We start from the raw sequence: 25758 nt of genomic DNA on the forward strand, positions 1-25758 counted from the left end.
GGGGGCAGGTAGAACTCACCTGTGCCGCCTCCGCCCACCAGGGGGGCACCGAGGCAGTGTTAGAAGGACCCTGAGTGGCACCCTCTGCCCCCTGGAACTGCAGGGCCCACCTAGGTGTGGGGCCAGGCATCCTTCTGGGGGCGGTGACAGTGGAGGGGGACAGGAGTGGTGGCCACTCCTCTGAAGCTGGAGCCTCCAGGTGAGCTGGGGGAGAAAGGGCTGGTGGGGGGCTCTGCTGCTGGGCTGGAGCTGAAAGGAGCTGTGGGGGCGCTCAGAACAGCTTTCTTCCCACCCCCTCCTCTCCCGGGGCCCTTTGTGAAGCAAATTACAGCTCTTGGCTACAAATGCTAGGAGTTCAGCGCTCAGAGGCGGGTTTAGAAAGCCGGATGCTGGGGGCTGCTGGCCTATTCTGGGAGTCCGGTTGGAGTGGGGGCTTCAGCACCCCCCAGCTTCTGGGTGATCTGTTTCCCTGCCCCCTGCCCCTGCCCCACCAGGGAGGCCTGGCTGCCTAGAAGCAAGACATAGGGACACAGGGCCCAGGAGGACCCCAGACACTGTCAGGCCACACCCTCTCTGGGTTCACCTGCCCCTCAGCTAGGACATCCTGGTGGGACAGTGCCTTTGGCTGGGCCTTGGTGACAGCCAGTCCCCCACGTCCACCTGGCTCCATGCTCCTCATGGCCACCATGAGTCTGTGCTGGTGGAGGCGTTTGGAGAGCTGCTCGGTGTCCTTGGCAACCCTCTGGCCACAGAGACTCGGTCCTGAAGCTGAGATGCTGGACCAGTGAGGAGTGGGTGGCAGGTAGGGGGCAGTAGTGGGGCCCCTCCCCTCCCACCAGGGACACGCCCACCCACTCATCTCCCAGCCCAGGTGCCTAGGGAGAGGAGACCCTCCCCAGCCCCTCACCTGTCCAGCCAGGCCCCACTGCACCCCCCATGTGCCAGCACCCACCCTGCAGGGACCCCTGAGAATGGCCCCACTTGCCCGGGAAGCTGGGTTCTCCTCCATTACAGGCCAGCCCCCAGCAGGTGCCCAGCTGGCACCTGAGCACAGTGAGACACCCCGGCATAGAGGTGACCCAGGGCAGCCATGCCCAGGCCTGCCCTTGGCATGCATGATGGGGCTGCCTTGTTCCACAGGGTTTTTTTCAGGGTCATACCTGGTACCAGGGGAGGGCAGAGGCCTCAGCTGCAGCCTCGCCCTCCCCTGGAGAGGTCAGCGCTAGGTGCACGCCTCATCCGGAAGCCAGTGTGCCCTGGGGGGTTCGGGGCTGGGGCCCCCTCCAGGGCCTGCCGTGAACACCTGCCACTTTTCCTCTCCAGGGACCCTCGGTGGGGCAGGAGGACTCTGAGGTAGGGTGGTCCAGACCTGCAGTGTCCCACCCCCCAGGCAGGGCCGCTCCAGGGGACCTGGCCAGCAGTGTCACCAGCTGGCATCTGACCCCAGGGCGGTTTGGAAACATCCCCCCTTGCCCTCACGCCCGGGAAGGAGGCTGGGAGGTGGGAAGGGGACAGGCCTGTGTGCCAGACATACTTCCTGTGGAGGCAGAGTGACAGGCTCTGAGGGTGCCCCTGGGTGACGTGTATTGACAGCCCTGTGTACCCCTCACCCCCTAGGATCTTTGTGTCACTGGAGGCCAGTGACATTGGGAGCCAGCGGCCCTGGGTCCACGGAGCAGAGGTCCGTGAGCTGGAGCAGGCGAGGGCACAGCTGTGGTCAGGGCACCGTCCTGTCCCTGCTGCCCGAGCCCCAGCCACCTTCTTCCACCCCTAACACCCACTGCCAGCCTCCGACAGCCCTCCCCCCACCCTGACCTCGGGGCTAGTCCCTGTCTCTCCTGTCACTCGCACCCTTGCCTACTGTCCGTCCTCATCGCAGAGGTCATGCCTGAGAAGGACAGTCACAGGAAAGACAGACTACCATGATGGCAGGAGTCCAGCAGCGAAGGAAGGAGGAGATGTCACAACTGGGTGGGTTTAACCCGGAAATGCAAGGCTGGCTCAGCTGCTGGGAGCCATCAAAGGCTTCATCACAATAAGCAGGGAGAAAATCCCACAGTCGTCACCATGGCTGCAGACGAGGCCTCCAATAAAATTCAACATCTGTCCACGAAGGAAACTCACACCATTGCAGAAGTCAAAGGGTGTGTGCTCCACCTGACTCTGAAGCTTCCCTTCCAGGGTCCAGACCAAGGTGCCCACTGTCCCCTCTGCCATCAAGGGTGTCCCTGGTCCTTCCAGGAAGGGACGCACGGGAGGTGAGAGGCAGAGAGATTCGCCGGGCAGTGTGAGCCTGACCTGTTCACAGACGAGGGCTTGTGTATGGAGAAGACCCAGAGTCGCCTGCAGACTCATCATTCGGATTGCTGAGTTCACGGGATCTGCGCACACACACACACACACACACACACACTGCTTCTATTTATGTATGTGAGCTCTGTGATTAGGGATGAATTCCAGGGGATGTTATGTGCAATTCAGTGAAAAAAGACTGAGTGACCAGGAATAAATCCAGCAGAGCCGTGAGCCTCTGCGGCGGCAGCTGTCAGCTGGCGTTCGGGAAGCACCTCGATTTCCAGTTGCACATGCGCACTGGGGCTGGGGGCGGGGCCGACAGCCTAGCTCCTCGGTGCTCTTAGTCCTGAGACCCGGCTACTCCGAACTTGGCTGGTCCCAAGGCAGAGGAAGGCAAGGGCGCCACGCCCCTGGCCCCTCGACTTCTGCGTGGTAGTTCCTGTGCTGTTACTGTACCGGCCAGTGGGAGTTACAAGGTGGCCCCGGGGACGCCTGGGACCGAGAACTAGAGATGGTGGGGGTGGGGCGCTTGCCATGGAAACAGGGCAGTGGGTCATCAATGAGGTGGGACCAGGGACACGGGGTCTGGATTTCAAGACGCTCCCCCTCGGGGAGTGAGCACTCAGTCCGGGGCCTCGGGTTCTGTATTTCAATGGGAAAAGCATTTTTAGGGGCCTGTTCTTGTAAGATCCTCTGGTGCCTCCAGGACCGTCGCTTCTTGGGGTCCTGATGCCCAGGGTCTCTGGGCCCCCTGGTAATCCATCTCCCTCCCACTTCCCCAAGCACCTGGCAGAGGTGGGCGGGGCCCCCACGTGGTCATTCTCCCCACATACCTGGCGCAGGCTGGGTCCCAGGCCACCTGCAACTCCAGAAGCGAGAGCAGGTGCAGGGCCCAGGGAGGGCTGCATGCTGGTGACGGCAAGAGTCCCTTGCTGGACCCTTGGCTCCGGTGCACAGTTTCTGAGCTGTGGACGCTGGCCTTTCCTGCTGCCTCCACGGGCGTGCTCACCATTTCCCTGTGGTGTGGGCCGAGAGGTGTCCCCCAGAATTCACGTCTACCCTGAACCTCTGAGTGTGACCTTATTCGGTATACGGGTCTTTGCAGATCTAGTTAGGGAAGATGGGGCCATGCTGGATTAGGGTGGGCCCTGAATCCAGTGACGGACATCCTCATGGGACAAAAGGAGACAGAGGCGTGGGACCAGGGAAGCAGGGGTTGGAGTGATGTGGTGCTGGCTGAGCTCCCCGCCCCTGCATCCTCCCCCTCCTTCTGGCCTGAGGCTTCCTGGGGCTCAGCCGGCCTGCTTCCTGTTTGTTCGTGAGCAGGCCCTCGCCCTGGCCACTTCTATGTCCTGGCCCCTGAGAAGAGGGTGGGCATCTGACCCCTTTGCGGAAGAGGCACGGTGCAGCCCTGACACCCAGTTGCCTGAGTCTGTCCATGGTGTCCTCCTCATGGGGGGACCTGATGGTGAGCGCTCTACCCGGAAGAAGGTTCTTCCTCAGAGACTTCCCAGCAAGGACCACCACCCACGGCCCAGGTGGTGGCAGCAGCATAGTTCACTGAGGGGCTCCTGCTATGCTGACTTTCAGGGACAAAGGCTGTGGCCCCGCCCCCCCACGGCCAGCCCCCAGGGCCTCTGGCCTGGGGTCAGCAGCCTCTCACCAACTGACATCTCCTTCCTCGTCCCAGGGCCCAGATGACCTCGGTCAACTGCAGACATTTGCTGTGAGTTATACGTTGACAGGTTCCACTTGCTTCATTACCTTCCAGCCTCCCCAGGGCTCAGGGGTGCGAGGGCAGGACCGAAAACACAGGGCAGCTGGGCACATAGCACAGCTCTGCCCAAGCCAGGGGCCACGCCTGGGCCGGGCCGCACCTGGCCTGGTGGTCAGGTCGAGGCTGGCCCGGCGTCACCGGTGGGCCCGGATGACCTTTACCTCCCTCACAGCCCCCCCCCCCCAGACATAACCTTTACCCTCAATTACCAGGAGCACCTTCTTGCTTTTCTTTACATTTCAGCACTTCATTTCCATTCTGACCACCATACTTTCATTTCATTTGTGTCTGAAATTTATAAAAGTGGGATCGTAGAGGGCGTATTCTTTTGTGTCTAGCTTTTTTGTGCAACATTGTGTTTGTAAGATTCATCTGTTACTTTTTAAATTAATTTATTTTTATAGTGATAAAACATACATAACACAATGTAACAGTGACCGTCCCCACCCCGTCTCAGGGCACAGCTCAGTGGCATTAGGGACAGTCACACTGCTGTGCAACTGCCACCACCGTCCTCTCTAGGACGGCCCTACTCCCCACAGGGATGCTCGGTCCCCGTGAGACCCCACTCCCACCCCATCCCGGCCCCGGCCCCACTGTGGACTCCCTGTCTCTGTGGGTCTGCCTCCCGCAGGGACCACGTGTGAGCGGGGCCGTAGATACATGTCCTCCAGGCCCGTCCACGTTGTCACAGGAGTCAGGACTTCCTTCCTAGAGCTCAACGCTATTGCCCTGTGTGTGCGGCCACGTCTGCTTGACCCGCCCACCTGTGCACGGACACTGGGCCGCTCCCACCCTCAGCTGTTGTCAACGTGGGACTTCCGGTTCTTTACACCCCAAAGTGGAACCGCTGGGTCAAGTAGGAATTCTGCGTTCGGTACTGTAGCCACAGCGGCCGCACCACCTCCCGTCCCTGACAGCAGCGGGTGGAACAGGGCTCCGACGTCCCGCATTCTCAGCAATGCTTGTTTTCTTGGGGGGGGGGTATGTTTAGGGGAGAGCCATCCTAATGGGTGTGAGGTCATAGCTTATGGTTTTGACTTGCGTTTCCCTGATGGTTAGTGATGTCGAGCACCTGTTCACGGGATTATGAGCCGTTTGTATGTCTTTGGAGAAACATCTGCTGAAACCCTTTGCCCATTTTTGATGCTTTTTTGTTATTGAGCTATAACAGTTATTGGTACGGATATTCTGAATGTTGACCCATGATCAAATACAGGATTTGCCAACATTTTCTCCCATTCTACAGGTTCCATTTTTTGTCTGTTGATGCTGAAAAGTTTCTGATTTCGCTCTAGTCCGATGATCTATTTTGTCTTTGCTTTTGGTGTTGTAGCCAAGAATTCATCACCAAATCTCAACGCTCTTCTCTCCATTTTCTATGAAGAGTTGTGTAGTTTTAGCTTTCACAATTGGTCCACTTTGCGTTCACCTTTGTATATGGGGCCAGGTATGAGTCCAGCTTCATTCTTCTGCCATTGGATGTCCAGCGGAAGGCCTGCCCTTCCCCCGTGGAGTGGTCATCGACATACACAAGGAAAGTCATCGATGTGCTGGAGGTCTGTCCCGCTCACCGTCCCACTCTGGGGCCCACAGGTCCAACCTCAGCCAGACTGTCATGGTGCAGCTTTGTGGCAAGTCTGCAGGCCAGGAAGTCAGTGTCCTTAGCCTCGTTCTGTCTCAAGGTTGTTTGGGCGATTCAGGGTCCCCGAGACCCACCTGAATCTCAGGAGTGCACTGCCATGTCTGGGAGAAACATAATGGGGTGCCCCTGGGACAGTGCTGGTGCTGCTGGTCGCTCTGGGTGTCCCGACGTCTCAGCGACACCATGTCTTCCGGCCTGGGAGCATGGACGCGCTCCCAGGGTCTTTCATGCCCTCCGGCAGCATTGCCTGCACAGAGTTCGGGGTGAGGCTTTCACCTCCTGGGTCAAGTTTGTTCCTAAGTATTTTTCTGTCTTTGCTGCTCTTATAAATACATTCTTTTCATAATTCCCTTTCAAGTTGTCATTGATCCACTGTGGGCTTGGTGACAGTGACAGAAAGAGGCCACTGCAAAAACACTGACTTTAAAAATGCCCGAGAGTAGGGAGCCTGGCTGCCAGCAGAAAGCAGCTGAATGAACAGGGACCAGCCTGTCACAGGGCGGAGAGGGCAGAGAACTTCCAGCTCGGCATCATGCGGTGCTTGCGTCCAGGCCCTTGTGGCCGCTCCCGGGATGCTGAGCTTCCTCTGCCCTGGAGTTCATTGTGCTGAGTGAGGGGTCCATGCTGGCCCCCCCAGAGGGGCTCCTGAGTCCACGTGTCCTTGGCTGGGAGCCTGGGCTGGGTGGGCACAGGAAGTAGCTCACCCGGGTGCCCGCTGGCCGTCTTCCCAGGCAGGGCTGCCTGACCCCAGGCAGGCCACCCTGGCGAGCTCCAACTTCGGACAACAAGCAATCGCTTAGAACAGCATGGCCGGCACCGTGGGAATCCTGTGGTTTTGTTTGCTGAGTCTGGCAATCCCGTGCCAGGGCCTCGGCTCTACAATCCATCCTGCCCCTGCCCCCACCACTGGTCGTCCCCCATTCTAAGGGACCTTCTATGCAATGTCCCTGCATCTGTCTGTCTGTCTTCCCTTCAGGTCCCAGCTCTGGTCCCCACTGTGTAACCCTGGGGGTGACCCCAGAATGTTGAGCTCAGCACCTCTTACAAAGCAGCCTTCAGGGAGTGCAGATCGAGCTCAGGGAACAAGAGACAGGGGACGATGGGCCTGGGGCTCAAGGGCCTGTGGTGCCTGTGAGCTCACTGACATGGACCTGACGGCGTGGCTGTCCCTGCCTCCAAGAGAGCGACTCCACCCACCCCCACCCTGGGCACAGCCAAGGTCACCCTCCATCCCAGCAACAGGACGCTGGCTTTGAAATGTCAGTCTGCCCACCCTGGACTCAGAGTGCAGCCCTGATGTCCTGACCTTGAAGCAGGACAGAATGTGTTCTTGCTCCTGGCTCAGCACACAGGTGTGGCCAGGACAATGTCACTGAGGTGTTTGTGTGCCAGACTCCTTGTCGGCGCTAAGAGCTGGTGACGGCTAGGCGGGCGCAGACCCACGGGTGGGCTGGTGGGGCTCATTCTCCACCATCATGATGGCGGGGACAGTCCTGAGCCAACACTGGTGATACGTGCCCTGAGTAGCGTCCACGCCTTCGTTCCCTGTGATGATAACCTTGTGGTACAGGTGCGCTTCTCCACATGGCAGGTGTGGAGCTCGAGGCCAGAGAGGCCAAGAGCCATGATCAATGTCCTGGCTGGTGTGGCTCGGTGGGTTGGGTGGCATCCCGCAGACCAAAGTGTCACCGGTTCCATTCCCTGTGCGAGCCAGGTCCCCAGTAGGGGGTGTGAGAGAGGCAACCACACACTGATGTTTCTTTCTGTCCTTTTCTCCCTCCCTTCCCCTCTCTCTAAACACAAATAAAAAATAAAATCTTGAAAACATGACCAAGGTCACGCAGCTGGTTGGTGGCAGAGTCAGCAGAGCCCTGCAGACGCCTGGGACGGGAGGGGAGGTGCAGGCGCTGGAGAGCCAGGGGCCCGGGAGAGTGAGGGTTTTTTCTGAATGGGAGCTCGGAGACGGGGGACTGGACGGTGTCTGCCCCTCGGAGGAGGGGGTGCAACCGACGTGCAGCGGGAGATGCGGCAAGGGAAACAAACACGACCTGAAAAATGGGCAAAGGGTCTGGAGGGACAGTCCGCAGGGGAGGAGACACAGGGACTCGGCCATGTCAGAGCCAGGTGGGTGCAGGTGTGCACAGGGGTGGGCGTGCACAGGTGCAGGTGCATGGGCCGCACTGCCCAAGGCCAGGCTCTAAGGGGCCTGCAGGGCTGCACCTGCCCCCCAGGGTGTGGACGTGCACTCAAGCTACCCCAGACCTTGAACCCGATTGACTGCCTGCCTTGTGCAGGGACAGTGGCAGGCCCTGCGGTGGCACCGCGGTACAGGATGGGATGTCCTTGCCCAGCCCTCTCCCGTCCCCCAGATCAGCCCTCAGTGCCGCCCTCCTGGTGTAGCTGGACAGAACCGGCCCGTGCTGCGCACTGTGGGTTTGAGACCTTGCGAGGCCCGTTTTCCTGGCGCCCCTGGTTCTGAGACCCACTTCCTCCTGAGTGTGCCTGTGGGCCCCTGGGGTCTGCGGCCAGGCCCACGCTTCCCTCCTTTTTGGCCGTTTCCTAGCAACCAGCACCTGGGCAGACGTGGTGCAGCAGGATTGGCCACAGGCACCCGGCCTGAGCTTCTCGGGCAGCGCTGGGCTGTCCCCATCCAGGGCTTTGTGCCCAAAGGGAAGAGACTCGTGACTGGTGGGCAGACGGTGGCCAGCCTGGATCGTCCTCTGCTCTCAGACCCCCCCCAAGCAGAACCTGTGTCCGTCGGGCATCCTGGCAGAGAAGGGAAAGTGTCCACCAGTGGGTCCTCCCCCATGTCAGTGTTCCAGATAAAACACACTGGGGGACCGTCCTCCTGCCCTCTGTCACCACGGCCAAGAGAGAAGGACACGCCTCCTGGAAGGAAACCGGTCGCTCACAGGGCTGCCTCCAGGCATCTCCCCCTGTTGCCCAGCGGGGCTTCCCACACTCTGGCTGGACTGCCGGAGACTGGCCCGTCCGGAATCCATGCCACCAAGGTGGGGGCCCAGGGCCCCGGCGCAGCCCCTCCCTAGGTCAGCCAGGAAATTCAGTACCTCCGAGCCCCCACCCCTGCCGACGTAGCCTCCAAAAATGCTGCCGGCATCCGCGCCAGAGCCCCCCCAGTGGCAGCGGGCTGCCCGCAGCCGGGAACCCCACAGCCTGTCCCCTCATGTGCTTTGATCGAAGAACTGGCGGGCGGGGTGTGCTGCGTCCTCTGTCACTGGAAAGAAACTCGTCTTCAGTTGTAGCTGGGGGGCGAGTTCGGGCAGCGAGGGGAACTCGCCGGTGTCCGCGCCTCTGGCCCCTGCGGTGACCGGGGTCTCTTCCACTCCTTGTCCTGGCCTGGCCTGCTCGCTCTGGAAGGTGCACGCTCTCCGCTCTCGTCGGAGTCGTTCACCGAGGTGTGACCTCCGCTGCCCCAGTGTTGTCTCCGTGGCGCCCTCACGCCCCACCGGAGTCTGCTCTGCCCTGGACCCTGCAGCCCGGCCCCCTGCCCACAGCACTGTTTCCCATCCGTGCGGGTCGGGTTGGGCCGCAGGAGCCCACAGGACGGCCCCGGCCCCACACCGTGCGCCACAGCCGGGCTCACACAGCCAGAGCCTGGGGCCCCACGGATCTGGGGTCAGCCTCTGGGGACCCTCTCCACAGGCAGGGGCGACGCAGCTCCGTGGTCCCAGGGTGCCCTCACACACTGCCAGCAGCCACCTCCTAGTGTCCTTCTGGGCAGACCTACCAAATGCCAGCTGCCTGCAACAGCAGGCCACGGCCGAGTGGGCAGCGGCCGACGCGTCCCCTGCCACAGCCCAGCAGGCAGGACCAAGGTTCCGGAGAGGGAGTCGCCTGTCCGGAACCTTGATCACCACCCGCCCCAGCTCACCACCCGCCCACAGGAAGCTGCTCTGTCTGGGAGTCTGGCACCTTGGAAGAGAGCTCTCCACCCCTCACCCCAGCCTGGAAGAGGACTGGTGCCTGCAGCCCCGGTCCTGTGGCAGCCAGACTCAGCTATGACAAGCAGACCCCGGGGCTGGGCGGGGTGCGCTCTCCCAGCACCCTAGAGTGTGAATCGTGATGGGGGATCCCCTGGAATTTGGGGCTGACCCCAGCCATGACTGTCCGGACCATGTCCTGTTCCTGGGGATTTCTGGGCCAGCGGGGCGTGGGGAGGGTCTCAGGCCGTGCTCACCTGAGGAGGGAGGCCGCCCCTCAGACGGGGGGTGCCCAGCACCAGTGGGGCCCCCTCCTCGCCCTGCGCTGTGGCACCCACCCAGCGCCCAGGAGCACGAGCGGGAGGTTTGGTCCCTGTTCCCAGGGGGAGACGGGGAGGCAAGGAGCCGCCCTATAGGGCTCGGCGGGTGAGGCGATAGGGAAGGAGCCCGTTCACGTGTCCTGGGCAGGCTCTGAAGGAAGGACACACACTTCCTCGCTCACCGTGTATTTTGAGATCCTCGTAGGCTCCCATGAGGTCATGAGGACGGACACAGAGGGACCCCTGTCACCCTTCGCCACTACCATATCAGCATGGTGCCCCCAGATTGTGTCCAAGTTCAAACCCCAATATCGGCAGCTGTGCCTGAGGGCTAATTTGGAAATGGCCTTTGCAGGTGCGATTCAGGTGAGGCTCTTGAGGTGAGATCCTCCCACACTGTCCAGGCCTCCATCCAGTGACAGGGTCCTTGTAGGAGACAGAAGAGGGGAACGTGGACACAGAGGAGAAGGCGTGTCACCATGGAACCAGAGACTAGAGGGGTGGGGCCACCAAGCCAGGGGTGCCTGCAGCCACTAGGAGCTGTGAGAGGCAGGAAGGACCCTCCCCAGAGACTCCAGAAGGGGCGGGGCCCTGGGACGCCCAATGCCAGGTTCAGAACCGTTGTTCTGAGTCACCCCGAGTGTGGTCATTGGTGCCAGCAGCCCCGGGACAGCGCCCACACGCCCGGCGGAGCTCACGCACCAACGCGGTAGCCGGGGTCTCCTCTATCTCTAGTATCTGGTGCACGGATCTGGGGAGACAGAGCCAGCTCAGGTGGGCCTTGCCGGGGTCTGCTCTTCCCCATACCCTGGGGCTCCCCACACTGGGGCCAGGAGCTATGGGGGTCATAGCTCCTCCCTGGAAGCCTCAGACCCTACCTTGGCTGGTCAGGTCGATGATGTTCTGTGGCCCAATTCCGTATCTCTTGCAGATTTTTTCAAATCGGGCCAGGAAGCTGGGGCCCAGATCTGAAAACCGTCCTGAGGACAGAACAGCAGGCTGGGGTCCCTCATGGGCTGTTGGGGACGATGTTGTGCAGAGAGGGTCTCCGGAGGGGGTCTCAGCAGCACTGAGGCTGAGGGGCGTGACCCTCACCACACGATGGGGTTTGTCTGTGGGAACAATGGAGGTGGGAACCTGGGGCGTGGGGGGACCCCAGTGGGTGGGGCCTGTCTTCAAGGGAGGGGCCTCAGGAGGCAGACAGGCCTCGGGAGGTGGAGGTACCGTAAAGTGCCAGCACTTGCGTCACGGTGCCATTGTTGACACTGCGGATGTAGAAGGTGACGTACAGCCTGTAGTCGGTCTCCCAGAGCAGGACCCTGCCGCTCCCCTTGTCTGTGGGAGACGCGGCTCAGCGCGGCCCTGCCCAGCACCGTCCTGGCATCCACAAGCGGGGTGCCCGGGTGCTGTGGGGCCGTGGGGCCGAGGGGGTGGACGGCAGGCCAGCCAGGACTTGTAGGAGGGCAGCTTGAGCCCCCAGTGCCACTCAGAGGGCCCCGTCTTCTGTGGGCCCCTCCAGTGCCCGCCTGCCTGGGGCGCAGAGCCACGAGCCTTCACAACGGGGGGCCAGTGAGGCCCCTGGGGTCGTATGCCAGGCCGGATCCTCTCGCTTGGGCAGAAGCCACCCAAGGGTCCCCTAAAGTCCCCTAAATCAGAGCTCCCTGGGAAACGGCCCGGTGCTGAAGGACGATGCCCACTCACAGTCCAGGCTGTGCTCCCCATTCTTGTCGGTCTTCTGGCAGACCACGGCTGCCTCCACGCAGTCCCCGAGCAGCCTGCACATGGGGCGGGGCAGGGCGGGGGCAGGGGGCGGTGGGTGGTCGGTCAGCTGGCCCCTCCCCGCCCCACCTCCTGGGCAGCACTCACATGAAGTGGAAGGAGAACTTCAGGCCACCGTCATTCAAGCTTTCGATTTTTTCGATGAAGACCCTCAGGTCCCCGTTTTCTCCGATCCGAGTCATGTCGTCCGAGGCCATGGAAATAGCATGCCACACCCTGAAACCTGCGGACAGGGGCACCCGAGGGCGGGGGCCTGCAGGATGGCTCTGGGGCTCCCTGCACCTCCGGGCCAGGCCCCCGGGCCGACCTCTGCCCTCCGGGGACCCCGTCTTTCCTCCAGGCTGCCGTCACAGCTGGGGAAGGAGAGGCGGGCCCCCACCCCAGGGCCCACGTCACAGGGCAGCCAGCCCAGGTGGAGGGGGACAGGCGTCCGGTGCCCAGACCCACCTTGGTCATATTGTAGTTCCCGTGCACGATGGCTCGCAGGTTGAGCTCCTGGGCGGGGACGCGGCTCAGCAGCATCAGCAAGAGCAGCAGCCGAGGTGCCATCCCTCCGCCGGGCGCCTCACCCGAGGTGGCCCTTCTTGCCCCCTGCGCTGCGGTTTCTGGTCCTCCCCACACATCCTGCTCACAATGGGAACACAGCCAAGGGCCGCCTGCCGCCCTCGGAGCTCACAGTGTCCAGCCAGCAATGGGCTCACCCTGCAACCTGCTTGACCGAGCATCCAGTGGTAGGGAAAGTGGGACAGGCGGGATGGTGGCAGCCAGGTGCCCTGGGCCCCAGCCCCTGCCCCCCATAGAGGCCGCGGGTGACACTGGGGCCTCACTGGCCTCTCTGGGTGGCCAACCAGTCTCCCAAGGGCTCCGTCTGGCCGCTTCTGGCCCACCTGGCCTGGGAGCGGCCATGGGAGTGCATTTCAGCACTCTGTGTGGCCACGTGTGCAGGATGCTGCAAGGGGCGCCCTGGTCTCAAAGACATGACTGTGACTTTGGGGGGAACTCCGCAGAGTCCTGGAGGGGACACCTCCGGAGGGCAAGGGGCCCAGGCTGTGGGGCCAGAACAGGAGAGATATTTGGAGTTTAAGAAACAAGGGGAAGAAGACAGACATGAGGGCATATGAGTGGTGGCCGTGCCGCTCCCTCTCCTCGTCCCGATGGGGGTCCCAGAGCTGTGATGGGAAGTCCCCCATCTCTCCACGCCGTGTCTGGACACAAGGCGGGCTGGTGGTCAGGTCGGGGGCTGAGCAGGACAGAAAACCCCATTTTAAACCCAGGCAGGGTCTGTGTCTTGGTCTCTATCTTGCTTATTGAGCACCTGCTGTGCTCCAGGTGCAGGGTTACAGCGACGCCCCATTCCAGCAGGACAGCAGGTACCATGCGGACAGAGAGACAGACAGAGGAGGGGTAATGATGGTGAAGAGGACCTACCCGCCTCACCCACCTCCTCACTAACCCCTGGCCTTCCACTTTGTCCTGCTTTGCTGTCCCTGGTTTGTGGATGGATGGTGGGTAGATGGTGGATGGTGGGTGGATGGAAGGTGGATGGTGGGTGGATGGTGGGTGGGTGGGTGGGTGGCTGGACGGACAGATGGACGGTGGGTAGAGGGGTAGATGGGAGCATGTGTGGATACTGGTGGTGTAGAACTGTCCCCAGACATTGATGAAAGGAGCTGAATGTGGGAGGGTAACAGAGAGAGACCATGGCTTCTCGCGGGTGTTATTGCCATAGAGAGAGCCTGCCCTTCAAAAGCCTATCCTGTGTCCACCTGTCCAGACCTGACCCAGCCTCAGGAGCAGGCTCACATCCTGGTGGCCTCTGCAGAACAGGGACCGCATGTGGCCACTGCTCCTTGTGCCCTCACACACCGACGGGGCCCACGTGGCTGCGTCATCTCTATAATCGGAGAGAGGAGTGCTTAGAAACCCGAAAAGCAGGACTGGACCTCGTCTGGGGAAGGAAGACAGAGGGTGCCCCCCGCCTGCCTCCAGGCACAGAGTCACAGCCCCATGTGACTCCTCCTGGGAGCGAGGGGACAGCAGAGGAAACGAAAAGCTCACTCGCAAACATCCTTTAATTATTCGAAGGCACAAAGGCTGTCATCTGCAGCCAGGAGAAGCCCCTGCTGGCCAGCCAGCATTGTGACTGGCTTCCCCACGCTCGTGTCATCAAAGGGCCTGCTGACGTCACCCCCCCAGAAGCCCCAGCCACCCGGGAGCGGGGCAGTGACACCAAGGACAGACACGTGGAAGCCTCCACCCTCGCAGGACCTCCTCGGGTGTCTCCCACATCACGGGGACCGAGGTGAAGGGACCAGTCGGAGGGATGTGGGAAGTCTGGCGGACGTTGCCGCGGTACGCTGCCAGAGGGGCTCGTCCTACCCACCCCTGTGGCATTTCTTCAACGTCACATTGGGGGGCCAGAGCCCTGCAGGACAGGCAGCCGGGTGGCCATGTCCAAAAACTGTCCAGCAGAGACGCCACACGAGCTGCCTTCGTCACGCTGTTTTCTGGCAGCCACGTTACAGGGGGTTAGAGAAAGCAGGCAAATTCGTTTTTATAACGTGTTCGTGTTTAGTTCCGTAGACCCGGGCCCTGTCGTTTCGCACCGAGCGACATAAAATTAGAGAGAGACATTTACGCTCCGTTTTCTTCAAGCCTGGTGTCTGATTGGCTCACGGCGCCTCTCCAGTCAGGGCGGCCGCGTCTCTCTGGCTCCGGGGCTGCATGTGAGGGGCTTCCAGAACAGGGCTTCTGACCCCAAGGCCAAGCGTCCGGGGGCTGGCCCTGATGTCTGCAACTGGCCCCCTGGCTGGAAGGGGGCAGCGGTGAGGTGCCTTCCTGATTGAGCCGGACATCTGTCTCCTCTCCCTGCAGATGAGAACGAGACCCCGGAGGAAGCTGCTGCTGCTGGCCTGGCTGCTGCTGGCGCTGCTGGTGGCAGAGCACTGCCGCAGGTAACCGGGACTGGCCGTCGCCGTGTGGACCGGGAACCGCACTCCCACCACTGGGTTCTGCCCAAAGACGCCAATGACGCCCCTGACACTGATGGGACGTCACCTTGTCTGGGTGGCACAGAGGTGCTTTCATCCTCGAACACTCAGCGGTGCGTCCCCAGGCACCGTCCGGGTGCCAGTGAGCAGTCCAGGTGCCGAGGGGTCCCGGGTCACGAAGGGCCACGTGGGTCCCAGCCAGGACCCTTCTGGGGGGGACGGCTGAAGAAGCCGGGAGCCGGGCCTGCGTCACTGGGACAAGCGCCAGACATGTCGTTGGCAATGGCGGGACGGGCGTGGGGGTGTCAGGGAGCAGCTCTACAGCCTTTCCCTGGGAAACTTCTCTAACAGCAAAGCGTTTTTAAAAAAACAAAAACAAGGAAATAAAGTAAAACCAATTAACGATGCAAAATAACAGAAGCGAACACCAACCCCAGGCTTGGGTCCCTGTGTGACACATTGTGTCTCTTCCCGTGGATGCCACCTGAGGACTGAGATCAGCTCTTTAGGATGGAGACCGGCTCTCCTCCCCGGGAGGGGTCCGCGGGCCACGCACAGGCCCCCGGATGGGCTCGGATGCACACCCACGCGGCAGCTTCCTCCTGTCACGTGTAGGTGCTCATGGTTATTTGCTTAAAAAGTGAGTGAACAACCCTGGCTGGTGTGGCTCAGTGGGTTGAGTGCTGGCCTGCAAACTAAAGGGTTGCAGGTTTGATTCCCAGTCAGGGCACATGCCTGGGTTGGGGGCTAGGTCCCCAGTAGGGGGCATGTGAGAGGCAACCACACATGGATATTTCTCTCCCTCTTTTCCTCCTTCACTCCCTCTTCCCCTCTCTAAAAATAAATAAAACCTTTTTTAAAAAAGTGAGTAAATAGGTGGATCTGAATGTTTTCCAGGATTTTTGTGATTCAAATCGCAATCGGTTATGTTCAAATCCACAGTGTAAGCATGTCTCCATTTAAAGAATGTCATTTACGGACAGGGAGGACACATTTAGCAAATAAAGCTACAGGACGCTGAGGTGCCACAGGCTTCCAATAAACAATGAATCCTCGGGCAGCGGTCCCCTGGCACCACGGGGACAGCCTCAGGCAGAGGCACTGCTTGGTGCTTGTCTGAATCCCAAAAGGGCCATCCCCCCGAGGGACAGGCGTGTTGCTGCCCGGTCTGTGCTCACACACCCACAGGCTGGGAGGCAGAACAGGAGGGACAGAAAGGCAAAGGCGTGAGTCCCGGGGTACCCGGTGGGGGCTTCCTGCCGTGGGCCAGAAACTGTCTACCGGTGTGTGCGCGTAGTAGGTTAGCACGTGTATGCTGTGCATGCTGTGTGTGCAGCAGGGAAGAGACAGGACACACGAGGGCAGCGTTGGGCCATTTCAGCGAAGGACGGTCCCCTGGGGGACCTGGGGCTGGGCTGCCATCTGGCCGAAGTCACGAGCAGCTGGGAGGGCGTCTGTGGGCAGAGCCCCGAGGGCAGTGGGGGCCCCTGGGTCTGAGGCTCTGTGGTCAGCACCTGTGGGAGTGGTTTCCTGTGAGGCAGCTGACCTCTTGCTCAGAGGGCTCCGTTTGGAAGCCACCGGACCTGTGAGAATGTGGTTTGGGCTGAGAGGCCGGCTGGCGGTGGTGGGCGGTGGTGGGTGGTGGTGTGGTGTGAACGGCTGGGGAGCTGTGGCCGGCGCGTGGAGCAGTCGTGCTGCAGTCTGGCTGGCCTCCCCTAGCCGGGACCAGGCTGGCTCTGCTGCGGTTTAACATCTCTCTGGTGGGCCACGGCTCCTGAGGTCAGGACCCTCTCCTCCAACCGTGAGTCTACCCCGCAGTGCTTCTGGGGGACCCCAGAGTTCACAGCACCAGCACCCTAAATGGAGGGTGACTTTTTAGTAAGTCTTCCCTTCGTCACTTCACATTTTTAGCGATGTGTGTCCCTGAGCAATTCAGGTTTTGACGGTAACTCCTGGGGAACCCAATGTTGACATATCTGTGATCATGGACATTTCTGATCCTGTCAGAACAGATGCCCCCCCCACTTACAAAATACCCCAGGGTTATGGGAGGGAGTGGCTAAGGAGCGAGATGATTGAATAATTAACTTAAAGGCGCACTAAGATGCCAGGGGAACCGTGTATTGAAATGTGTGAGGAACAAGGGAATCACACCTGCCTCTGCCTGGATGCACACTCCGGCTGCTGCCAGGGGTTTGCAGCCCTCTGGACTGCGTGCTCCCTCCGGCTGCCTGGCCCTCCCAGAACAGGCCAGCTCTCACTCTCCAAGCGGCTCCCTAGACCCCAAAGTTGCATTGGACGAGCCACTTATGCTCCCAGAAGCCCAGTCCCCTGTTAGCACCGCCTTGGGGAGCACTCCGGCTTCTCCGTGTGAGCACCCCCAGGGCAGGAGCAGTGGGGCTGTGTGTTCAGCTGTGGAAACCGTGCCGAGTGGCCCGCCAGGCGTGGGGCTGGGCAGATACTTGCGCACGGTGGTTTACGTGCTGACTCGGTTTCCCTTCGCACGCAGGCACCGAGCAGGAGAACTCCGGCTCCCGGACTGGTTCCACCCCAGGTAAGGGCGACGTGTTGCATCCCACCCCACACACGGTGCAGCTGCACTGGGCTGACGGGGTGTTTCCCAGTCCCGAGGACTTTCTGTGTGGCCTTCCAGTCATCTGCAAAAGTAGGAGTCCAAGTTTCCTTTCCAATCGGATGCCTGTTCCTTCCTTCCTCTCACCGAGTTGCCGGGACGGTGCCCTCCTCACCCTGCAGAGAACGGGCAGCTGGCTTGTCCCTGATCCCGGGGAGGAAGCATTCAGCGGGGTGGGACTGCAGCTGCAGGATGCTGTAGCTGCTCTTTACCACGGGGAGCTAGTTCCCCGCCATTCCTCTGTCTCTGAGAGGTGGTCTTGTTGATTGCGAGTGGCTGTTGCACACTGTAGGCTGCTTTTCTCCCATGTCGGTCAGGACAGGTGCACAGCAGGAGGAGGCCCACTCAGGGGGTTGCACGGGATGGTTCTGACGGTTGAACCTGCTTTGTGTCTCTGAAATCCTGCTACTGTTTTGTTATTGAAAGCAAACTGAACGTCTCCCTCTTTTTCTGGAGTGGCCTGTTCATTTCTGCTGCATTGCAAAGACAGACTTAAAGCATGAGGGGGGAGGTCAAATAAAATCATCCTGAGACCTGGTAGGAAAAGGGGAGGGAGACGGCAGCTGCCAGCGGGCAGTGCTGGCCTCAGGCACCAATCTAATCTGATCTCAGCCTGTGCTGCTTCGGTGGAGGCAGCCAGAGCTGGAAGAAGGTGGGCCCTGGGCTCCGAGGGCAGGTGGGGTGGTGAGGAAGGCAGAGACTGGCCAGGTCTCCCATGCAGACTCGCAGGGACCAACTCTGGCATCTGCGAGTCAATCCTTCCGTGCCTCAGTTTCCCTGCATGCAGAACAAGGACCGTGACAGTGCCCAGGGCAGCCAGCCCAGCAGGACTGGGTGAGCAATGTGACACCCTTTCACACGGCGCCGGGCACCGGCGGCGAGTGCTCGCTGGTAGAGCCCGCAGCCTCTGCAGCCGCCACAGCGAACGCAGGACCGCTCATTGCACCTGCCTCTCGTTGGGTCCACAGGAAACGGCCTGACGTCGTGACGACCACCGGCTGGCTGGCCCCCGTCGTTTGGGAAGGCACTTTCGACAGGCAGGCCCTGCGGAGATACTACAGGACGCAGAACCTCACCGTGGGCCTGGCTGTCTTTGCTGCCGGCAGGTGGGGGCCATGCACCCTGGATCTTTTCAATGCTGCCAAAGCCCTACAAGGGCCCACGGCCCTTCTGCCTCCAAAGAGGTGCTCGTATGCCCGTAACCACTGTCCCCAGGGCGGGCCTGGCCCTCACCCCCTCCTCTGCTGGGTCATCAGCTTTGACTAACACCCACGTAGCACTCGTTTCTCCCTCCAGCTGCTGTCCTCAAACTCTGGAAGCTTTTCTCAGGCCCGGCTCACAACAGGCTCCTCCACTCACCTACAGCTCAAACTCCAGCCCCTCCCACCACCGCAGCCGTACCCACCCAGTGTCCTGGAGCACCGATGGCTCTCTCAGGACCTATGTGTGCCTGGGGAATAAGCTCCTTGCCACACGCGTGTGTTTTGCAGGACTGCCAACCAGTACCTGGAGCGCTTCTTGCGATCAGCGAACAAGCACTTCATGGTTGGGCACCGGGTCATCTTCTACGTCATGGTGGACGACTGGTACCAGCTGCCACCCCTGCAGCCTGTCCCCCTGCACACATTCAGGGTCTTGACCATCAGACAGGACATCTGGTGGCCCGACTTCAACCTCTTGCGCATGAAGAACTTGGGTGAATACATCCTCAGTCACATCCAGGGGGAGGTCGACTTTCTCTTCAGTATGAGTGTGAACCAGGTCTTCCAGAGCGACGTCGGGGCGGAGATCCTGGGCTCGGCCGTGGCCCAGCTCCACCCCTGGTGGTACTTTAAAGACAGAAGGACTCTCCCCTACGAGAGGAGGCCCGGGTCTGCTGCCTGCATCCCGTTTGGAGAGGGGGACTTCTTTTATGACGGCGCCTTGGTGGGGGGCACGCCCTCGCACGTCTTAAACCTGATTGAAGCATATCTGACAGGCATGGCCCACGACCTGAAGCGCGGGCTGAACAGCACCTACGAGAGACACCTGAACAAGTACTATTTCCTGCACAAACCCACCAAGCTGCTGTCGCCAGAGTACAGCTGGGCCGAGGCCCTCTCCCAGCCCCTGCAGGTGCAGCGCGCCAAGGTGTTGCAGCTCACCAAGAGGGGCCTGTGACCGCCGGCCCCGCCCACAGGCCTCCGGCCCCGCCCACAGGCCGCAGACAGCCAGCCAACAGGAGCTTTCCTCCTCGTGATATTCAACCGCCCAGTTTGGCTGAAGCAGGAGAGAGAATAAAAGGGCGATTATTTCGCGGTTCAGCCACAGTGGTGGGTAGCCTGGAAATTATCTTGGAGGCCTAAGATGATTTTTTTCCTGTAGAAAGACTCCGGTTCAGAGAAAATGTATGGTATATGTACCAGGGGCCGAAGACAACATACAAAGGGAGGAATAAACACTCACGGGCTGACCCGGAGTATCCTCAGTCTCGGGCTGTTCACTGCTGCGTCTAATCCTCCCACAGCTGTTGTTCTATTCGCCCTGCGACCGGATGGGGCGGACTTTCTGCCAAATACATTGATTTCAAGTTCACTTTGTAAGTTATAGACATTTTATCCATGGCTTTATTTTGCTAGAGATTTTATTTATTTATTTTAGAGAAAGGGGAAGGGAGGAAGAAAGAGGAGAGAAACATCTATGTGTGAGAGATACATTGATCACTTGCCTCTCATACGCCCCCTACTGGGGATCTGGCCTACAACACAGGCATGTTCCCTGACCAGGAATCAAACCTGTGAACTTTCAGTTCACAAGCAGGCACTCCAACCACTGAGCCACACCAGCCAGGGCATTTTATTCATGTTTTTAATGAGAGCCATGCACAGAGCTCTGTGGAGGTCCACTGGAGAGGCCATAAGGGATAGGAAACCCTTAAGAGTGGAACTATGTTCTCAAGCTGCCAGGTTTCCCCAGGGAGGGGAGACAGAGTGGCACTTCTTTTGAAAGTTCAAAAGTTCTCGAAGTGACAAAGACGTGGGCAGCCCAGAGCACTGTGGTGGCTCAGGACAGTGAGGGGTTCCAGAGTCCTTAAGAGGCTGAAGGGTCCAAAGTCACAGTATGGTGCTCTTCTTAACCCTCTTTGATGGTGTGAAAAAGCTGAGTAAGGGTATGGCCTGATGTGTCCCCCAAATTCGTATGTGGAAGCCCTAAGCCCCCAGAACCTCAGAATGGGGCTGCCTTTGGAGGTGGAGTATGTATAGAGGTGAAATGAGGTCAGTAGGGTAGGCCCCAGTCCAATGGGGACAGTGACTTTGTAAGAGAGGGGATAACTTACATCGTGACTTGCATTCATTTCTTGCCTTGCTGTCTAATGTCCGAGGCCTTCCTCTCTGTCCCCGAGCTGACGCCGCACAATTTTAGCCCCTGCCATTCGATGCTGGTTGTTGGAGTGGCAGATCTGTTAGTGGCGAAGATGGCCCCAGGACATTGCCCGCAACTGGAGTCGGACTGGACCTGAGTTCGGCACCCTCGGAATTTGAGTTCTGGCTAAGAAAGAACTCAGAGCTGAGACTCAGGCTGTAAGCAAATGTTTACTCAGAAAGTCACAGAGGTAGAGGAAGTGAGTGGAAGAGATGGGCTCAGGACGCGAGTGGGAGAGAGACAGCAGGCTTGGGAGGGATGAAAGAGGGAGGAGAAGTCTGAGCATGCTCAGAGAGAGAGACTGCATGGGAAAGGAAGGAGTGGGGGGGGGGCGTTGGGTGGGCTGGTATCTGGAGGACCCAATGAACATTCATCAGCTTCCCCGAACCGCACAACTCCCTCAGCCCCTGTCTCCTCAGGGTCTGGTCTCCACAGGGTCTGGTCTCCACTGATTGGTCAGCACTGGGCAGGGGGTCCCTGGCCTTCGCAGCTGGCCCTGCGGCAGCCCTGGTGCCCCTTCACCTGGCTCTGCCGCTTCTCTGGGCCTGGAGCTGAAGCCCAGCTGAGGCCCAGACGTCCTCTCGAGGGCCACCGCCTGGGGACATGGTCCTGCTTGGCTTCATGGTTTTGCCTGTTGCTGGGCACCCGGGACTCCTGCCCAATGACCCCCGCACCCAGCCCACAGCCTCTGCTCTGCCCACGCCCGCCTAGTGCCCACCACGAATGCTTTCGAATGACTACGGTCTAAAACGCTTCAAAACGTTTATTTCTTGGCAGGGAGCTGAGGTTCAGGTGTGCAGTTGGGGGAAACGTCGCGTTTAATATTGGTCGGATGCTTCAATGTGCAGGTGAACGCAAGGATTGTTAATATTTAAGTTGCACACGGCTCCGCAGGAGTGCCCCAGATCTGTTCCCACGTCGCGTTCTTCCGCGTCCCAGAGCAAGGCTGTCTAACACTTTGTCCACACAAGGTCCGCAGGTTTCAAGCTAATCGTATGAGCACGTGTCCCTTACGCTTGTCCTCTCGGGGGTTGAGGGCCTGGAGGGAGCTGCCGTGCAGGGAGCAGCCGCTCCTCGCCGCCCTGCCCAGGTGCAGATGCCGCCCCTCGACCGGGGAGCCTGGCCCTGGGTGCGGAGGGCGTGCCCGGGGCAGAAGCTGGTTGTACCTGTCTCCCCGGTGCTTCCAGACTGCAGTGTGGAGGCCCCGACCCAGTTTCCTGAGCCTGCCCGGCCGGCCGGTGGCCCCGGTTCCCCAGCAGAGATGGGCACCCTCCATCCAGCACCGCCTCTCGGGGGTCGACTCTCGGGGGTCGGGGGGTGTGACCTGTCTCAGCTCACCTGCATGCAGGTGTGCGGGCCTGGGGAGCCCGGTCACTCAGTGCCCCTCTGACCCAGGCAGGGACTGTCCCAGGGCAGGACCTGGGTGAGGCAGGTCAGAAGAGTGCCAGCCTAGCTCCTCACAGGGTCACTGTCCCCTCACGGGGTCACCACGGCTTGCCCGCTGGACTGTGGCGCTGTGCTCCAGGCCACCTGCCTGTCCTCACAACCCAGTGTTCTCCAGCCCGTGGGCCCCTCAATCATGGGTTGGCAGGCCTGGTGACCACAGCAAGGGGGGGCAACGAGGGTGGTGCGGGCCCAGGCGGGAAGGTCTCCTCGGGAAGCAGAGGGGTCGAAAGGCATGTGCTCAGGTGAGAGAGACACAGGAGCCGCAGGGATGGCCCTGACCTAGGCATCAGGTGGGGGACACTGGGCTGTGGAGAGAAAAGAACAGGTGGGATTCCAAGGTTGTCTGCTCATTTTGAAAGCAATCCATGCACCCATCAGTGGGTCGCGCACACAGGGCACAACCAGCGTCTTCCCTGGGGTGACCCTGCCGGCTGCTGTCCAGCACCCCGGTGGCAGCCCGTCCTGTCACAGCCCCCCATGCCCTCTCAATGGCCCCCAAGACCTTTTGCTCCTGCTGCAAGCCCACGAGTTCTGCCTCCAGGCAGCCTGCCCCGCCTGCCCTCCGCCCGCCTCCCGCCCTGCCACACAGCCTGGTCCCCCACCCCGCCCACGAGCACTCGACAGGGTAATGATGTCGGGGAATCAGTGTCCCCGTGGGGCCTAAACAGGGGCTGGAGAATGTGTCTGCCTTGTTCCCCAGGCATCCCACGCTCCATAGCAGTGCCTGGCCCCTGTGCTTGTTGACCGACTAAATGTTCCCCAAGGGAGAATATGCAGGGAAAAGGGGTCACCCCCCAACTCCTGCTCCCGGCTGTGTGACCTTGGCCTTGTCTCTGAACTTCTCAGCGCCTTGGTGTCCACATCCACAAAGGGAGACACGCTGGTGCCCAAGTTACCACATTTCAGGGGACCACGAACTCAGGTGGCTAGGTGCCCAGCACAGGCCTGACCACACTGGGCGCTGTGGAGGCATTTCCAACGGTTCTGTTCCCATGGCTGGTGTCACCAGTGGGCTTCCAGGCCCAGAAGGTGAGGCTCCAGACCCCACCAGCAGGCCGGATGTAGGGTAGGGGCGGGGCGGCGCTCACCATCCAGGTTGAAGACAGGTGCTTCTTGTAGCTGGAATTTCCTGACATACTCCAGGTATTTCCCCAGCCACTTGGGGTCCCCGGGCACTCTTCTGGCTGAAATCAGAGGGGCTGGTGGCAAGGGGCCCCTCCTCCCAGCTCTCAGTCAGGCTCAAGCCCACTGCCCACCAGCCAGATTGGTGCCCTGGTCGCAGCCCTCGTCCCCCACCTGCCCCATGTCCTCAAGAAGCAGAGCAGGCTCAGCACTTCTGGAAGGGGCCGGTCAGGCCCTCTTCCCTTGTCAAGGACAACCAGAGGGTCCCGCTGCTCACAGCGCAGCTGCTGTGTGACCCAGCAGCCCCACCTAACCCCATGACCCTCCCCAGCCTGCGAGACCGGTGATGAGGCCCCACCCTGTCTCGGACGTGCCCTGGCCCCTCCCACACCTCCGTCTGCTCTCAGAACCACGTGCCTCCTCCCTCCCCAAGTGACTGAGTGACTGCTAAGTCCACGGCTGGAGGAGGGGCGGAGCTTTTCCTGATCTGTCCTGGGGAAGCCAACTCCCAGGACACGCCCTGCAGGCAGCGCAGGTGGGATGGAGAGGAGGAGGTGAGGGGTGTGTGAGAGGGTGGATGGCTGGGCACGTGGGGCCAGGGTGGCTGAGGGGCATGCAGGCGCAGCACTGAGAGGGCCCCCGCGGGCCAAAGCCCTCCCCACCCCCGAAACACGGGGCACTAAACACAGGCCTTGGGCAGACTCCGGAGGGCGCAGTGCTGGGGAGAACCACCACCTACCCAGCAGCGCCCACAGGCTGGTGACCTCGCCGCCGCCGTCCTGGAAGCGGACGTAAAGAATGAGGCTGCTGTAGTCGGTGCCAACGAAGCGGACGAGGATGCTGCCGCCTCTCTCAACTGTGGGGGACAGACCCCGGGTCGGTGACAGGTGACGCCTCTCTCCTCCACCCTCAGGCCCAGCCTGCCCCCACGGCCAATTTCAGGCATCCCCTCCTCCCAGCGTGAGACCCGGGCCAAGGGCGGGGCTACTTACAGGCGCCATGGTACTGGCCTTGGAGTCCCGTCGGGTGGACAGTGATGTTGACCCCTTTACACACCCCCCCTCCCCTGGGGAGAGAGAGAGGAGCTGACACGGGGTTGCCCCCCGCCTGTCCCTGCGCCCCGGCCCCCACTCTGCCCCGCTGAGGTCCCTGGTACCCCCTGAGGCTCTAGGCTCGCCTGGGCTCTGGAGGGCCACCAGCCGGAACAGCACAGCGGGTCCACGGGGCTGGGAGGGGCTGCGGGGCTGCAGTGAGGGGCAGGGTGCCTGTCTGGGGCGGAGCCAGACCTCCCAGGAGGGTGGGATCCAGTTTCCCCTACGTCGGAGCTTCAGGTCTCGGGGTGGAGACCCAGGACTGGTGTCCCCAACCACCTGGGCGCTGTGCACTGACCACGCCTTCGGCCCCCGGCCCCCAGCCCTGCCTGGGGTCTTCTGTGAGGACTGCTGGGTGGCTGGGTGTGCATCTTTCCCGCCCACCCTTCAGCATCTCGAGCCCCCCAGCTCAGTGACTTGTGTCCTCTGTTCTAACCACTGTCACTGTCCCTTGGGAGGCCCCTGTGCCTGAGCACCCTGCCAGGACCTGCGGGGTCCACGCTTACATCCAGAACAAGACGAACTCCAGGTCCTGGTCCCGGGTCCCAATGGAATGGAGGGCCAGTCTCAAGGGGTCCTCGGGGGAGACCAGGCGTGTGTGGCTGGCAGCCAGCCGGGCGGTGAGCCAGCGTCCCTCCACCTGCAGGGGCAGGCTTGGGGTGGGCGGCTGCCGGAGCCTGCAGCCTTGGCTGTCAGGCCTCTCCCCAGTGATGAGTCCTGAGGGGGTCACGAACCCCCGGGGGAGGGGCGAAGGCCCGTGGGCCGCCGGCCAGGGCAGGGGCAGTGGTCAGCCTCCTTCCCGTGAACACTCTTCTCTCAGGCCTTCAGTGCCCGGCACCCTCGCCCACCTCCGTCCCTTGTGTCCTGCCCACCGACCCCCTGAGCGAGGTTCTGGGAGACTGGCACCCACGTCCTTGGGCCAAGGCCAGTCTGGCCCCCGGGCCAGCACAGTTACCTTCCGGGCTTCAAAGTCTGGCTGCACGGGCACCTCCTCCAGAGTCTGCTGGGTGCTGGCCAGGCCCAGGCTCAGGGTGACCAGCAGGAGGGTCCCTCCCTCGGGGGCCATGGCCGCAGGGGCCAGCAGGAGCAAAGGCCGGGCAGCCGGTGCCTTATCTTCGCACACGTCCTCCGGCGGCCCCTCGTCCAGCCCGGACTCCCTGGAGGTTCCAGAATCACACCCGTGGGAGTGGCACCACCCGTCTGCGTCTAAAGGTGCAGGGTGTCGCTGGGGTGAGGTGGGGGGTGAGTGCTGTCAGGGCAGTTTGGCCACATTGCGCGTCTGTCCCGGGAGAGTGGGAGGAGGGGGGAGGATTCAGGT

General features: G+C 61.2%; 3 protein-coding genes across 3 annotated transcripts; 1 reads left to right on the plus strand and 2 right to left on the minus strand.

Annotated features, from left to right (window-relative positions):
- Positions 1-7140: 7140 nt before the first annotated feature.
- On the minus strand, positions 7141-12306 carry LCN9 (lipocalin 9). Its single transcript, XM_053667643.1, has 6 exons — positions 12201-12306; positions 11845-11980; positions 11680-11753; positions 11203-11313; positions 10857-10958; positions 7141-7292 (listed from the first exon to the last, which is right to left on the minus strand). The coding sequence occupies exons 1-6, from the start codon at positions 12304-12306 to the stop codon at positions 7141-7143; spliced, it is 681 nt and encodes a 226-aa protein (XP_053523618.1).
- A 1774-nt stretch (positions 12307-14080) lies between these two features.
- Positions 14081-19539, plus strand: GLT6D1 (glycosyltransferase 6 domain containing 1). The gene is made up of 6 exons (XM_037127640.2): positions 14081-14109; positions 14447-14582; positions 14632-14711; positions 17257-17301; positions 18348-18485; positions 18870-19539. Exons 1-6 carry the CDS (start codon positions 14081-14083, stop codon positions 19537-19539), a joined length of 1098 nt encoding a protein of 365 aa, XP_036983535.2.
- A 2050-nt stretch (positions 19540-21589) lies between these two features.
- On the minus strand, positions 21590-25576 carry LOC119036148 (lipocalin). The gene is made up of 6 exons (XM_037127822.2): positions 25396-25576; positions 24947-25080; positions 24342-24415; positions 24089-24205; positions 23316-23411; positions 21590-22532 (listed from the first exon to the last, which is right to left on the minus strand). Exons 1-6 carry the CDS (start codon positions 25504-25506, stop codon positions 22507-22509), a joined length of 558 nt encoding a protein of 185 aa, XP_036983717.2. The 5' UTR covers positions 25507-25576; the 3' UTR covers positions 21590-22506.
- Between the last annotated feature and the right edge of the window lie 182 nt (positions 25577-25758).

This window comes from Artibeus jamaicensis, unplaced genomic scaffold, assembly GCF_021234435.1.
Source record: "Artibeus jamaicensis isolate MK-2021 breed Jamaican fruit bat unplaced genomic scaffold, CSHL_Jam_final contig_471, whole genome shotgun sequence".
NCBI classification, from domain to species: Eukaryota; Metazoa; Chordata; class Mammalia; order Chiroptera; family Phyllostomidae; genus Artibeus; species Artibeus jamaicensis.

What these genes read in the sequence shown, in the direction of transcription:
- LCN9 (XM_053667643.1), bottom strand. Translation starts at nt 12,306, where the DNA reads ATGGCACCTCGGCTGCTGCTCTTGCTGATGCTGCTGAGCCGCGTCCCC. An exon ending in AAGTTCTCCTTCCACTTCAT is followed by an intron (nt 11,754 to 11,844) that starts GTGAGTGCTGCC and finishes CCCCATGTGCAG; the next exon opens with GCTGCTCGGGGACTGCGTGG. An exon ending in TGGGGAGCACAGCCTGGACT is followed by an intron (nt 11,314 to 11,679) that starts GTGAGTGGGCAT and finishes CGTCTCCCACAG; the next exon opens with ACAAGGGGAGCGGCAGGGTC.
- GLT6D1 (XM_037127640.2), top strand. Translation starts at nt 14,081, where the DNA reads ATGTGGGAAGTCTGGCGGACGTTGCCGCG. An exon ending in CTGGCTGGAAGGGGGCAGCG is followed by an intron (nt 14,583 to 14,631) that starts GTGAGGTGCCTT and finishes CTCTCCCTGCAG; the next exon opens with ATGAGAACGAGACCCCGGAG. An exon ending in CCGGACTGGTTCCACCCCAG is followed by an intron (nt 17,302 to 18,347) that starts GTAAGGGCGACG and finishes TTGGGTCCACAG; the next exon opens with GAAACGGCCTGACGTCGTGA.
- LOC119036148 (XM_037127822.2), bottom strand. Translation starts at nt 25,506, where the DNA reads ATGGCCCCCGAGGGAGGGACCCTCCTGCTGGTCACCCTGAGCCTGGGC. An exon ending in CAGACTTTGAAGCCCGGAAG is followed by an intron (nt 25,081 to 25,395) that starts GTAACTGTGCTG and finishes CTGCCCCTGCAG; the next exon opens with GTGGAGGGACGCTGGCTCAC. An exon ending in GAGTTCGTCTTGTTCTGGAT is followed by an intron (nt 24,416 to 24,946) that starts GTAAGCGTGGAC and finishes CTCTCTCCCCAG; the next exon opens with GGGAGGGGGGGTGTGTAAAG.